This window comes from Triticum dicoccoides, chromosome 2B (genome assembly GCF_002162155.2).
Source record: "Triticum dicoccoides isolate Atlit2015 ecotype Zavitan chromosome 2B, WEW_v2.0, whole genome shotgun sequence".
Taxonomy (NCBI): domain Eukaryota; kingdom Viridiplantae; phylum Streptophyta; class Magnoliopsida; order Poales; family Poaceae; genus Triticum; species Triticum dicoccoides.
This window is the reverse complement of record NC_041383.1, coordinates 403,449,882-403,464,568: the sequence shown is the minus strand read 5'-3', so window position 1 is coordinate 403,464,568 and position 14,687 is coordinate 403,449,882. Positions and strand designations below refer to the sequence as shown.

At 43.5% G+C, this 14,687-nt stretch overlaps 1 protein-coding gene across 2 annotated transcripts; it reads right to left on the bottom strand.

Moving 5' to 3' along the window:
- Window positions 1-991: 991 nt before the first annotated feature.
- On the bottom strand, window positions 992-10,215 carry LOC119363909 (protein LONGIFOLIA 1-like). 2 transcript variants are annotated; one of them, XM_037629280.1, is made up of 6 exons: window positions 9,546-10,215; window positions 8,395-8,462; window positions 6,261-8,312; window positions 5,788-5,938; window positions 2,668-2,741; window positions 2,018-2,223 (listed from the first exon to the last, which is right to left on the bottom strand). In XM_037629280.1, the coding sequence occupies exons 1-6, from the start codon at window positions 9,691-9,693 to the stop codon at window positions 2,146-2,148; spliced, it is 2,571 nt and encodes an 856-aa protein (XP_037485177.1). In that variant the 5' UTR covers window positions 9,694-10,215; the 3' UTR covers window positions 2,018-2,145. The 2 variants fall into 2 exon arrangements, with proteins under 2 accessions (XP_037485176.1, XP_037485177.1); XM_037629279.1 differs by lacking the exon at window positions 2,668-2,741 and having other exon boundaries at window positions 992-2,223; window positions 9,546-10,175.
- Between the last annotated feature and the right edge of the window lie 4,472 nt (window positions 10,216-14,687).

Sequence of the window (14,687 nt, the reverse complement as noted above, 5' to 3'; positions counted from 1 at the left end):
GCTGATTAGATAGCCAATAATGCTATCATACCTAACTCTGGCAGTTAGGACAAAGTGCATTAAATGCACTACTAGGTGTCACGCTGTGGATGCAGCCCGGCAAGCCTGCCGCGCCGCTTAGTCACTGCTTGTTTATCAGCTTGACACGCCTATGGACGGGTGTCACGTGGAGGTATTCTTCCTTCCGAATGGCTGCCACGTGCCAAATAGCAGCCGCTTAATCACCTGGAGGCTCGACAGCGCATTGATAGGTGACTTGCGTTGCGATGCGATGGAGCGGTGGAGTCTTGGCGGGGTGGACAGCCATCAGCAGCCCCGGCAGGCATGCCGGGGGGAATATTGGCTTCATCCTAGGGGCGGCCTCGACCTGACCGAGCTCGCCTGCTCGGCAAGGGAGGCTTTCCCTTAGTGATATCCAATTGCTTTGGCTTGTCTTGATCTTCTTGATCCTTCCTTTGGTCTCTCAATGAGCTATTTCTCTGGCTTGGCCTTGACTTGAATGCTTGGTGTTGTTTGCTCCCTTGCTGCCGGGTCGGAGGTTCGCTGTCCGTGCACAAGTTAGGGGAAACATACACCCATGTTTGTGTACCCCGACACGCGCTACTGCTAAACTCGAATAGCAGTAGCGGTGGGGACACGCGCTACTGCTAAACGTTAGCTGTAGCGTCGTAGCAGTAGCACGGTCACTCGCACTACTGCTATGTGTTAAACCTGTGCTACTGTTCACCCGAGCTCATGTGAGACAGCACTTTCATAGAAAATGCCCACAATTCTGAATTCTGATGATATATTTGACAAGAATTTAGATTATTATAACGTGAGAGTTTGGATTAATGAAACTTGTGGTAGGTGCAAAGGGTTTTGAACTGGAAATGTACCACCGTGAAGTCCCAAATGTATTTGAGAAAATATGTACAGAGATGATCAATGTGGGCTTTGTGTGTACAGCAAACATTTGATGACACGTTTCCTCAGCCTCCGCATACAGTTATAATTGTCATTCTTAGTCCGGGTGATTCTCATATGCACCCGTTTATACACTATTTCAAATTACGAAATCCATGCGATTATTTGAGTTCAGAATCACACACAATTAAATTCCAGAGAGAAAGGCCGTCTGGTTTAAAAACAACTATATACTCCCTCCGTTCCTAAATGTAAATCTTTGTAGAGATTGTACTATAAACCGCATACGGATGTATATAGATGCATTTTAAATTTAGATTCATTCATTTTGTTTCGTATGTAGTCCACCTAGTGCAATCTCTACAAAGACTTATATTTAGGAACGGAGGGAGTATAAGTTAACATTTGGAATAACAAGGCAGGTGTCCGAAACATGCACTCCTACTTGAGGTTTCTGCATCGCCCACACTCAATCCTCACGCAGCGCCTATTTACCTCCTCTCTTGAGACAAGCCAAATCTTGAGACAAGTTAAGTCAAGCGAAGAGGCGCCTCCTGCCGCGCCTGCCAGCCCTTGCCTGTGGCCCGTCGGCAGCCTCGCCACGAACCACCTCGTCGACGAGCTCCTTGAATATTGACCTCTCGATCTCCAGTATCATCCCGGGGAGCTGCTGCTGGCCGAAGCTCGTCGTCCACCCTTCCAGCCTGTGCAGGATCTCTGCGTCAGGTATCACACTGCTGCTCTTCTCCTGGCACATCCGTGATCTCTCCGTCTTGAGGTACTCGATCTCTGAGCAGATGGCCTTCACCAGCTGCTGACCGCTGGACACCTCCCTCGCTCCGGTGAGCGAGCTAGTCGCATGGACCGAGGTTTCTTTCTCAAACTTGTCGAGGAGGAGCATGTTCACGGCGTCGAACATTAGCTTCCGGTGAGCTCTCTTGGGGTCGTCGGACCTTCTGCTTTGATGGACGCCCTCAGGTTTGGAGGTCCATCCGGACTTGCGTTGCTCCAGCACGAGGAACAAGTCAGGATTGATGGGGTAGCCGGAGGCGTGGAGCTGGATTTGCGACAGGCCCGTACCCAGGTCTTTCATCAGAAGGCCCGAGGCCAGTAGGATCTCCGACACATAGCGGTGGTCCGGAATTTGTGTCTCACACAAGAAAGCAATGTGATCCACAGGAGGGGCCTCATCGTCATCCTTGCTTACAGTCAATTGCTGGAGCTTCTCAAGAAGGCTCGCTACATTTGCGAGCTTGTTCTTCTCGGACTGAGCAGTGAGCTTTGTTGGCTTTGCATCTGATGGATGCCACTGATCATCTGAGAGTTCCAAGGAAAAAGGAATTAGCCACTGGAAAGCACCCAATATCCACCAGTCTATATATGCCAGTACACTATCAATCCATAGCCATCCAGGTCAAAAGATGCCACTATGTAAACATGAAGTTCTATCTGTGGACCAAAGGTACTATCGCTGTGCAAAACAACTGTCCGTTGCACATATACATCCAACAAGCATGATAGTGAGTAAACATCACGAGATTCATGATCCTCCGGTCCAGGGAAATTGAAATGTCGAAGCAGGAAGTAAAGTGAACAACTTTTAAGATCTTTCCATTTAACGCTAACAAAAGTCGAGTTTTCTATTTATTCCAGTTTATGAGACCCGCTTCGGTACAACCCCCCTCATAAAACGTATAAAGTTTATAAGTCACATCTATCAGTTTTGTACGTAGGGAAATAACGAAAAAAAGGAAAACCCACCAGGAATCGAACACAGAACCTTGCTCTCTTTGTTCGGGTGCATACCACACGACCTAGCGGCTGCTTTTGAGTTCCTACAGCGCGCAATATATAAGGACAAATAAAACGCATATATATATATAAACATTTCTGATAAAAAATGAAAGTTTTCTTGAAAAAAAAGTGAACAACTTGGTAATGCCGAATATATATTGGAAAGAAAATAATTTATAAAAATCTAAACTTTTTTGAAAAAATTGAACATTTTTGGAAAATTTTGTAGAATTTTCGGGATTGCTTAAATTTCTTTAAAAAATGTGGACTGTTCATAAAATAAAAATAAATTTTAAAAAATCAAAATTATAAAAAACACGACAATGTTTCAAAAACAAGAATTTTACAAAGAACACAAACATTTTATAAAACTTTGACCAAATTTAGAAAAGTCAAACATTTTCTGGATGTGTGTGCTTTTTTGGATGCGGGAACATTTTTCCAAATACTGATTTTATAATTTGAGAATGTTTTTTGACAATAGAACAATTTTATAAACTTCTGATCTTTTTAAATCACGAAATTTTTAATATTCCTGAAAAAAAAATTAAATGAATAAAATATGAAAATACGAGCATTTTTTGAAATTTGAACAGAATTTTAATAACATGAATATTTTTTTGCAACGTGAACAATTTGTAAAATTGCAAACTGATTTAGAAATTTCCAACATGCGCCAGACGGGCGCGATACTGTCGCCTAGTTGGACCGAGGCCTAAACGTTTTTTTCCTCCTATTTTTTTATTCTTCTCTTTTTCCATTAATTCATTTGTCTCCCTTTTTAACTTTATAATTCTTTTTGAAATATATAAATATTTTTTGGAATACCAAAATAACCGTTTTAAGCAAATGTTTTAAATTATGGTTCTAAATTCTTTTTTCATAAATAAAATTTTCCATGAGCTTATATAAGCAATTCAAGACACCATGCCAAGTTGTTTGAGTTTTCGACAACTTCTACATTTTCTAGAGTTTTCTGCGCAAAAAAAATGGCAGATAAATGGCTGGACATGACGCAGCTTGCATATTGTGTCGGAAATCGTTCAAACCTGCCATGCATGCCTATCATGGGCATGCCCACCTGCTAGCAAAAGTTGAGATCATTTCATGCATGTACAAAAATAGACCATGTTCAACGAAGGTGTTTGCGTATGCTAGAAGAGTCCATTTGAGAGCGTTTTTTTTTCTTGCATCCATCAAATGATCCCAAATTTTCCTTGAGCTTATGTGACCAATTCAAGGTACCATGCCAAGTTGTTTGATTTTTCGATAATTCTTGCGTTTTCTGAAGTTTTCTTGGTGAAAAATGTGAGATAAATGGCCGAACGTGACACAACATGCATACAATGTCGAAAGTAGTTCAAATCTGGCATGACTATCTATCATAGGAACGCCCACCTACTGGCAAAACTTGGTGTCATTTTAAGAATGTCCAAAACTAGACCATATTCAGCGGAGGGTGTACAGGAAGCGAGACTGCTTTGTCTATGCACGTTATTTCTCGACATCCTTGAAATGGCTCCAAAAAAAATTCATATCCTTGTATGACCAATCTGAGGCACCATGCGTTGGTTTTCGACATTTTTTGTATTTTCTGGTGTCTTCTCGGTGAAAAATGGCCGATAAATGGCTGGACGTGACGCATCTTGCGTACTGTGTCGGAAATCCTTCAAACCTAGCAGGGATGCATACCATGGGCACGCCCATCTTTTGGAAAAAATGGGGTCATTTCATTTATGTACAAAATAGACCATGTTCAACATATGGTATCCAGAAGGTCCGTACGGGAGCATGTTTTTTCCAGCATCGTCAAATGAACCCAAATTTTTTGCATGAGCTTATATGACCAACTCAAGGCAAGATGCCAAGTTGTTTGAGTTTTTGACAATTCTTGAACTTTCTGTAGTTTTTTTGGTGAATAATGGCTGATAAATGGCCGGAGTGACACAACTTGCATACGGTGTCGAAAAACACAACTGGCCAGAAAATTCACAAACTTACATTTGCCACAAAAGCCAAAAAGAAAAGTGTTTAAGTTGTATTAAAAAATCTTTCAAAATGTTAGTTCTTAAGTTTGCACGGTCCTCATATCTCTTTGAAATTGTTCAAAATGTTGTTCCTAAAATGTTCAACATTTTGAACTAACATATCTCTTTAAAATTTTCAATTGTTCAAGTTTGTCAACATTGTTTATGCTTTTTTAGAAAAATGATATTTTCAAAATGTGTTCAAGTTGTTCACAAAATTGTTGTATTTTCAAACATTATTTGATTATTAAAAAATATTCAGAATTCCAACAAATGTTCGAAAAAATTGGAAATGTGTCTGGATTCTACGTTGGTGTTACCTATGTCTGGGATTTTTAGGCTAGATGAAGTCCACATTTGTAAGGCCGGTTGCTATTCCCTATGCCTGAATTAATAGCCAATTTGTTAATCGATGAAAACTAATTTCAAGTTGTCAAGAGAAAGTTGCCCTCTGATTGGGCCATGGCCCATGCGCCATGCAAATATGCATGTGGTGCAGCAATGCATGCGGGAGCGTTGATGGATGCGAGGAGGTTTGACAATTAATTTACGGTAGTTAAAACCATTCAATCCTGCTCACTAATTGGGCAGATTCAAAACAAAAAGTTCGGTCCTTATGTGCCTTGGTTTTGGCAATACTGTGGGTAGGCACAATAAATCCGGACAACATAATTCTTAAGAGTATACGCTTCAAATTTTTCATAGACACTAATCATCTGAACCGGTGAGCCACTCACCCTCATGTGCAAGAGGTCCATGGATCGATTCCTATTAAGTGCATGTACTTACTTTATGAATTTTTACCTCCCGTTAACAGCCGCACTCTCTACAACTAATGGGCCGGCCCAGTAGGCGTATGGCATATACACTTCGGTTGACGTATTAAAAAAAATTAACCGCTCAAAAATTTTTAAGAAAAGACCATCCTATCCTTTTTTATGAAGGGGTATGGATAAATCTCCTCCGTTGATGTGTTTAGGGGGGTTGTACCGAAGCGGAAGTGCCAGTTTATATGATCAAGAAACAAAGTTAGCAAAGCTGGCGAACTAGCTGATCTTACCAACATTAGGTGAATTTGAGGTCTTGCTGGTACGGAACAAATTCTCCTGGTCAAATGAATAGTCCAAGACAGAGACTGGACTTGGCCGCTCAGGGACAGCTGCTGCGTGATCCATAGATGACAGGTCCTTGTTTGCATCATAAGAGGTTTTCTGAACAGATGAATACCATAATAATTAGAGAAGTGGCATGGGGCACTAGTAATATTTCAAGACTTCAGTATTAAAGCGGGCTGGTGTAGATCCTTTTTGCATCTTGCGGTTTTATGAAGATGAATTAGCAATTGTAATACTATCTTGTCGCAAAAAAATTATAATACTATCTTCACACCAATACAATTTTGAAATATACACCTTTCCTCGGAAAACAAATTCCCGAAAAGGGATAAACCTGGCCTCTGCATCATACGATGCACACAGCCAATACACCTTTTCTCGATGAATGGAAGGATAATTTGAAGAAGAAATAGCTCACCACTTTTTGTGGATTCCTTCCTAGTGGAGTTTGATTGCCTTGCTGGAAGCTCGATGCATTAACTTCTGCAGATCTGTCAGCACTTGTTACTTCTATGTCCAGCTCTGATACAACACTCATACTGCCATCCGACATTAAAGACATATCATCGCCTTGCTGGTTAAGACTTCTTGTCCTGCTCTTTGCAACATTATGATGGCCATCTTCACCTTGAGCAAGCTTTCTTCTAACTTTGCTTCTGGGTGATACTGTATCCAAGTGACTCTTATCCACAGATTGCCTTTGGTTCTTGTTAGCCTCAGGAGAAGGAATAGTCAGTCTAGACCTTCGCTCCATGTCGAGCTTTTTCTGTGGTAATCTGGGGCTAGTGGAGTTTTTATGCTTTAGCATTCCATTATTGTCTCTTGGTAACTGCTGTCTTCTGGATGAGCTCTCAGTCATCAACTGCGAACTAGACTTCTGTTTCCTGCTCATCACTTCATTTCTTCCATTTGGTCTCCTATCAGAAGCAGGCACCGTTGGACTAGATTTCAGACGTTGCTCAACAGCTGCCCTATTGATCTTTGGCATTTTCCTTTTATCAGTGCTATTGACTGTCCGCAGCTGCGGTAAATCTGAGAGCCCCCTCAATGGAACAACAGGAGAATCTGCGTCACCCAACAAGTCTGCAGAATTTGCAGGCTTCATGATCACAATAGGAGATTTAAAGAATTTTTCTTCAATGCTCTCTTCTTCTTCCATTGATGGCGATGGGGCCCCTTCAGATATCTGATTGGAGTTTGTGTTACAGCTCAGTCTCGGATTAGCATCAGTCACCTCTTGGTTATTGTAATCATCATCATATAACTTGAGCATTGATGCTTCCTCGCGTTTCTTGTTCTGCAACAGTCCTTTTGCTTGCATCGAGTCCAGGATCTGCTTAAGTGCCCTCAGGTCCTTGTTTGAGTGCTGAAAATCAAGGTCATTGAGTCGTTTCTCTATCTCACTGTAAACTGATGCAGCAGGTTGCTCTTTTCCATGAGCCCCCTTGGACCCTTTCGGCAATTTTCTGGGTAGCACGATCCTTTCCTGCTTCCAAGGTGCAGTTTCAGCTGGGAACTTAGAGTTAGGAACATTCCTGATTGTTGCATCCAGATTCCTGTGTTGCCTACGAGCAGGCTCATTATGCGAGGAGAGGCTCAAAGGGAGCAGTATATGTTCTTGCTTCCTCTCTTGAACTGATTTGGGTGCCTGTGGTGATATCACCTTTGTGTCGTTGGGCTCAGGCAACTCTTCCAAACCCATGAGTTTTGCAACGACACTTGGAAGACGCTTAGAGGCTGCTGGTTGTTCTTTCTGGATCTCTGCATTGGATTCTTTATCAGAACCAAAACTGATACTCCTTTCTGTGTCATTCATGTTCGGCTTCGGCCGCGAGTCCATTTCACGGATCCTAAGAGGGCCTTCCTTGATGTCCAGCGACAATCTTGGCATCTCCCTACGTTTTGATGCCGATTCCCTCCCGTCATATGAGAACCGAGGAGCATCGCAAGACAGCCTTGGTTGGTGGCCAGATTCAGATGGACTCCAAGAGGATTCCCTGAGCTTGGCCAGCACTCGGAGCGACTCATTGATGTCCATGGTTCCCTTGCTCTTTCCTTGGATATCACTGCTAGGGGACTCATCCAAGCATGTTGCTGGATCTCCACGGTTGTTTGCCACTGCTTCCATTGTGGAAGTTCTGGCTGACAAATCACGACTATCTCTGTAAATCGAATCCTTTACCAGATTTCTTATACCAAGAGTCGGGTGGCTGGATTGAGCTGAGGGCGTGTTGGTGAGGGTATCATCCAGGAGGTAGTCCGGTCCATTGTCACTCTCAGGCGAGCTCTTGAGCCTCGGCGAGCACTTGAATGGTTTCTCCGGAAATAGCATTCGATCAGTTGAGGATAGGTCCTGTTGTGTTGACCTATTGCCATCAAGGGAGGAAAACGATGAACATGATGATGATGAGGTCTCCATTGTTGACGTTGCTCTTTGATTTTCGATCCAGCTTTTACTGAAGTTCTTGTCCTGAATACAGATTGCAGCAAGTCAGTCAAATTGTGAAAGGCTGGAAGCCTGTTGAAGGAGTACATTGACAAGTGAGACTCACGAGAACAATCTGGGGTCCGTATCTGGTGCGCTCTTCCCCTACGCTCGGGCTGCTTGACAGTGCATTGCCTGTTTTAGTAAGTGAAACATTTTTGGTGAGCCAGCCTAAACAAATGCATTGAATCCTCAAAAAGGAAAAGGGGGAAATATATTGCTTCTTATGGAAAAAATACATGGCCCGAGCAAGAGGAAAAGTTGATCAATACTGTTGCATTATAAAAGAAGAGAAACAAAAATGTCATTGTCATTGTTGTCCAAATATACACTACACTTTTCTAGGAACTATCACCAAAGAAGAAGAAATTGTCAGTGTCATTCGTTGTCCAAATATAAACTTTTTTTGTGAAAAGAATCCTCTACCAATTTGTGAAAAGAAATTTTCATTGTTGTCAACATTTAGAGATGGGTGTGGCTAGGTCTCACTCGACTATAACCAAGTCTTAGTCAAGTGATATAGTAGTATAAGAAGAAGAAAGAAAAAACTGAAGAATTTTTTTTTGTGCGAATCTCCATGCAAAATCAAAGGACTATAGCATCGAGTGAGACATAACGAAGTCTCAGTCAAGTGAGACTTAGCAAAACTGTTTACGGATACTAGATTTTATTATCGGAAGCAGGGTCTAATCTGTCTGTCTGCATGACATAGTGACATATTTTGTCGGTCATCCGGGACCAATTTCCGGCTAATCAGCGCCGGTGCAGATAAAAAATATTACAATTCTGAACTAAAGGTTTCATTCAGAAATAAACGTCCCTATGCCTCCACCCTATATTGAAGTACGTAGTAGTAATTAAATTCCTGCATCTGGGTGGCTCGCCCAAAAAAGGGGAAAAAGGCTACAGTAGATCTCAACAATCGCCAGCAGCACCTAGCGATTCAATGTGGAAAGAAAGAAGGCCGAAAAAACTGGAGCATGTGGTGAGACCATACTAAAGCAGAGCCCTGATCTATCTATCTTCCAAAAGCAGAGCCGTGATCTATCATATCATATTCTTATCACGGTGGCATACGAACATTAACGTAATTGCTTCAAGGAATTGGTGAGGCAGAATGAATCCATGCATGTTTGGAGCAAGCAAGCAGAAGCAGAAGCAGGTGCGGCGAGAAGAAAAGAAGGAAGGAAGGAAGGAAGGAGAGGATGGCAACCTAACCTGGGGGGAGAAGCCTCTTGTGGGAGTGGTGGGCGGCGATGGGGTAGCGGCGGTCGAAGGCCTGCAGGATCCCGGTGACGCAGCCGATCTGGCGGTGCAGGTCCGGCCGCCTGTCCTCTCCCAGCGCCTGCAGGTACTTGGCCGGCATCGCCTCCTCCCCTCTTCCAAATCCCCAAAATGCAGGGAGGAAGAGGGGTAGCAAAGCAAACCGACCGGCGGTCCTTGCTACCAGCTCAGCAGTGTGGTAGCTCAATCATGATCTTTTCTTGTAAGGAGGGGAGGCAGCCCAGAGGGGCAGAAGGAGATGTTGTGAGCGTGAGGGGCATGGCCGCCCTCACAGCTCTGGGACTCGAGGTAGCTGATGGAGGGTGGTCGCCTTGTTGTTGCTGCTCCGCTCCTCTATCTCTATGGCTGGGAATGGGACTGTGAGTGGGAGTCGCTACGCGGAGCGCTAGTAGTTGTACAAGGAAGGAAGAAGAGTTGCGAGGATGAGAATGGGGAGGAGGAGGAGGGGCTGGAGAGAAGAGAAGAAGGCCATTGTTAACCCGGTCGTTTTACCAGAATGTAATGTGAGTACCACTGTCCTGTTAAATGCAGTTAAGGAGGACTGACGTACATGTATACTTGGTTACTAGTGTATTGGGACCTGGCATTCCGTTCCAGGCAGTGCATAAACTAAACTAAATTAAACTACCTAACTAACTATTAGGAGATGTGGCCTCTAGCTGGAGGAGATGTGGGTGGGCACGGGGCGGGGGGTTCCTTGTTCTCTTTCTCAGCATCCCATGTGCCGCTCCAAGGTCCTACCCACCATCACCTTGAGAGATAGAGAGATGCTTGTCCACTTGTCCATCTCCTCTCTCTCTCTTTATGTGTATGTGTATGTGTATGTGTATGTGTATGTGTATGTGTGTGTGAGAGGGAGTCAACATCAGTTTGTCATTTTGCAAGTGCCCATGGCCATGGAGGAAGTGAAGAGTTTGTCGTTGGGTTGGGTAAAAACGTGTCTGCTTCCTAACCGAGTAGGACTACTCGTCAGTTGGGTTGGGTGAGGAAGAAGAAGACGATGCTAAATCTGACAGCGTCTTCTTGTAACCATTAGATGTGCTTTGTCGAAAAATTAGTGGAAATGATCCATCTGCCCTGGTGCGTCTTCGGGTCAAGGACGCATTCAATGTGAGTGCCAGGGCAGGGCAGGGCAGGGCCAACTAACAACACCGCATTCATGGTGTGGATCCGTGCGTCATGAGAAAACCAGCAGCAATTCTTGGCGTTGAAGCATGCATTGCACACTCTGCTAGGCTGCAGGCTGCAGGCTGCAGGCTGCAGGCAAGTGATACATCTCTATGTCTGTCACACACCATTTCTTCTCCTTTTAATCTGCATCCCTCTTTTTTCCTTCTCCTTTTATTATCCTTTCTTTCTTTTTTTCCTTCAAAGAGATTCAGACCGCTTCTTTTCATTTGGTTCAGACTCAGACTCAGACTCAGACTGTTGAGCAAGTTGCAGCAAGCTGAATAAACTAAGGGACGGATGACATGGACTCTTGGCCGAATCAAATGATCAAAGTACCCTCCCCACATACTATTACTAGTTATTGGCATTTTTGGTTTTGCGAACTGTTTCAACTGTGGATGACTAGCAGCAGCATTTGGTCCACATTTGCGTCAAAGGATTCACCTAGCACAAAGAACTGATAAGCATGGAAATCCGGACTACTACTCCCTCCGATCCATCCTCTATCGGAGGGAGTAGTATTTATCTGTAGAAAAATATAACAAATACTTCCTATGTTCTTGTTTATGTTTTAGACACTTCTACATAAATCTTTAAAACGTCTTATGTTCATGAACAGAGCATGTCTAGCGGACACGGTGTTTTTGGTCGGAAAGGCCACTCTAGCAGAGTTGGCATCCGGTCCCGGATCGTCATAATTTATGGTGGGCGCTCTATATTGAATCTGCGAACCTTCATATTTGGAAGTTACGGGGCGTAGGTTTGGAGAGGGCGCCATCTACCACCAGCTCGCACAGGAGGCTAGTTTCACCTCCCTTCTCAACCTCCCGCGCATCCCATCCTCTCTCTGCCAATGGAACAGACGCCCATGGCATCGGGAGTCGTGCCAATTTATGGCGGCTGCCATGTGGCAACTGCTCGTGGTCGTTGGCGTCACGTTTACTGTCACATTTTCCCGCCGTCCGCCACGTTTTTGTGCCGCCGGCCACCCATAGTTGTAAAATGGTCGTCGCCATGTCCAAATACCTCACCTCCACTCACCAACCACATTTTCCCGCCACCCACAACCTCCATTTTCCTCACCTCCACCCTCAACCCCACTTCACTCCCGTCACCATGTCGCTTCCCCTGCGGTGGGACTCGGTGCCGCTCTTCAGGAGGAGCAAATGATGGAGGAGCAAGCGGAGGAGGAGGATCATCATTATGCGCTGGAGGGCGCAATGCGGATCCTGCCTGCGATGAGTGTCCGGATTGGAATCGCTAAATACACTCCATTTAGTAGAATATCCAGCACGACTACGTGCAGATCCCATATGAGAAGGAGGAGAGGGCTCGCCCAAGCAGCTCAATCAGCCATCACATGCTCACTGTCACCTCATTGTTAAGGAGGCATAGGATGAGCGCAACACCACCTACGCCTAGGCCATCCGCCTCAGTGAAATCTTCAAGCACACCACCGCAGGGCAGGCATTAAAGGCCAAGAGGGGCCGAAGTGTGGTTCCAAATGGCACATTTGACATGGGGAAGGTGACATTCACCAAGATAAATCACGCCATGTTGGGTCTTACACCGCTTGAAACTGTCATCCCCGACCTCGACGACGACGGGAAGAAATGGAACAAAGAAGAGGTTACTAGACTGTCACACGGTTGTGCCTAGACGACGAGTGGACTCATGACATATGCACATGGTGGGGAGCAACTATGATTCTCCCAAGACATAAAAAATCCTCCATGTTTGACATCAACTTTGTAACAGCTTCGTAATGTAATGTAATCTTAAATTTAGTGTTTTAGTCCCTCAAATGGGTCTGTGAGTATTGATTTGATGAAACAACAAAAAGATATGGAGGCCGCATTATGGTGACGGTGTTTGCGCACAGCTGCCGCAACCTCCAAATGCATATGTAGCACGCTCCATATCCCATATGAGGATCGCACCTATAGTGACTCTGCTAGAGTTGCTCTTACACATGTAGGAATTTATCCAGTGCACCCACCTTGTGGTGCTATGGATGCATTGGATGTTGTAACACATTTTAAAATGTTTCAACAAATCTAAACAAAAAAAGTCTAGCACGTTGACAGAACATTAATATATGTTGTCACCAAATTTCATATCAAAACTCGAAACATTGCTCGAGATAAAAAATGACAAATATGACATCAATGTAATAATGGGTCAAAATAAAGCCCAGCCTATGCTATGTAGTACTCCCTCCGTCCCGAATTACATGTCGTAAAAATGGATGTGACTAGAACTAAAATACGTCTATATACGTTCATTTCTGCGACAAGTAATTCCTGCTAGAGAGAGTACTTTTAGTGTTGAATTTGTCATTTTTGTTTTCTAAACTATGTTTGGAATATCGGTTTCAGTGTGCTAATTTGTTTTCAGAAGTTTTTGAATATTTTAAAATGTGCTACTGGAGTTCGGTGCACCGGATATTCCCCGTGGAGTATACATGCAGTATGGAGTGGTACTAGGATCTGGGTACAGAGGTGTCTTGTCAGTTACCTACCTGTATTTGTGTCTTGTAACTAACTATTCTTTTTGGCGCCGTTTACAGTTAGGATATTTATTAGGTTTTGATAGCAATCAAAACTTCCGGACCACAGTTTAATTCTGCTGTTAGGTGAGGGGTTATTTTGACAGTGTACCAGATTATCCGAAAGAGGCAGACTAACTTTTCCTGAACTGTTCTGGGCAATAATAATAATAGCTCATTGATGCTAGCATGATTCAGTCTAAGATGATAATATTCTAATCATTTAAAATCACTGATGAGCATCTAGGGTTGAGAGAGATACCTCATCCATATTCATCAATTCCATGGAGGACCCCTTCACAGCTCCTAACTGATACAAAGCCGTAATGTGTTTTGCAATCAGAATTACTATTGTGCTGTATTCATTAACAGTATATAATTAAAGTAATGTTTTGCAGGTGAACAGAAGAACACACCTTTAAGTATGTGGTAGCACCAAACACATGACCGCCCTGGACAGACACACTCACCATTCACCAACCTGCAATTGTTTAGAAACCTGTAACAGCTGGTACAGTAAGGCAAATTTGATTATGGAAGGGGTACTGCTTGCTTAGCTGCACGGAGTAAAAAAAGATAGTGGGTAAGAAATCATGCTAGCAGTAGGCAAGATCTGATGCTTGTCCTCATCTTTAACTTTGTATTGCTTTCTGGGGCAGGAATCATGATGTGGCATTCATTTGATTGATTCCTTGTTAGAGCATCTCCAATAGCTTGTCTATATGGATGTCTATACTTGTTTTCCATGACGTGAGCCCAAAATAGGCGTCCAACAGCTTGTCTATATGGTTGTCCAAATATACACATCCTCTAAATCGACCTCGACAATGTCCACGCCTGGACAATGTGAATACGTTGTCTAAACTCAGCTGTAGTCATGATTTTTTCCTCTCCCCAGCAACGGCCCACCTGTCATGGTCCCTGTATATAGACGTTCTGACGCAAAACTGGATATGTATATGAGGGAATCTTTTTAGACCATTGTCTATATGAATATATAGATGCTCTTATAAAGCTGAAAAGAGCCTTACTTCTAGCTGGTAGATACAGTACATTATTCTTCAACTCACTGCAACATTTGCAAGGTCAGATGCACACTGCACGCCTGTCAATTCTGCTCCATTCAAATGTTGGGCTGGGACCTCACGATCATTGACCCTGCCATGATCATTGGCTTATTCACCACAGCGTGATAATTATTATAAGTACAAGGGTAATGGTGAGTAATCACTATCAGAGGGGTGAGATTTTATTTATTTATTTATTTTTGCAGAATGTAGAGATATATGATTATGAGTTAGATTTGGACATGGCCTGATAATAAGAGAAGAAGCAAAAAGGCAGGGAGAATTGCAACT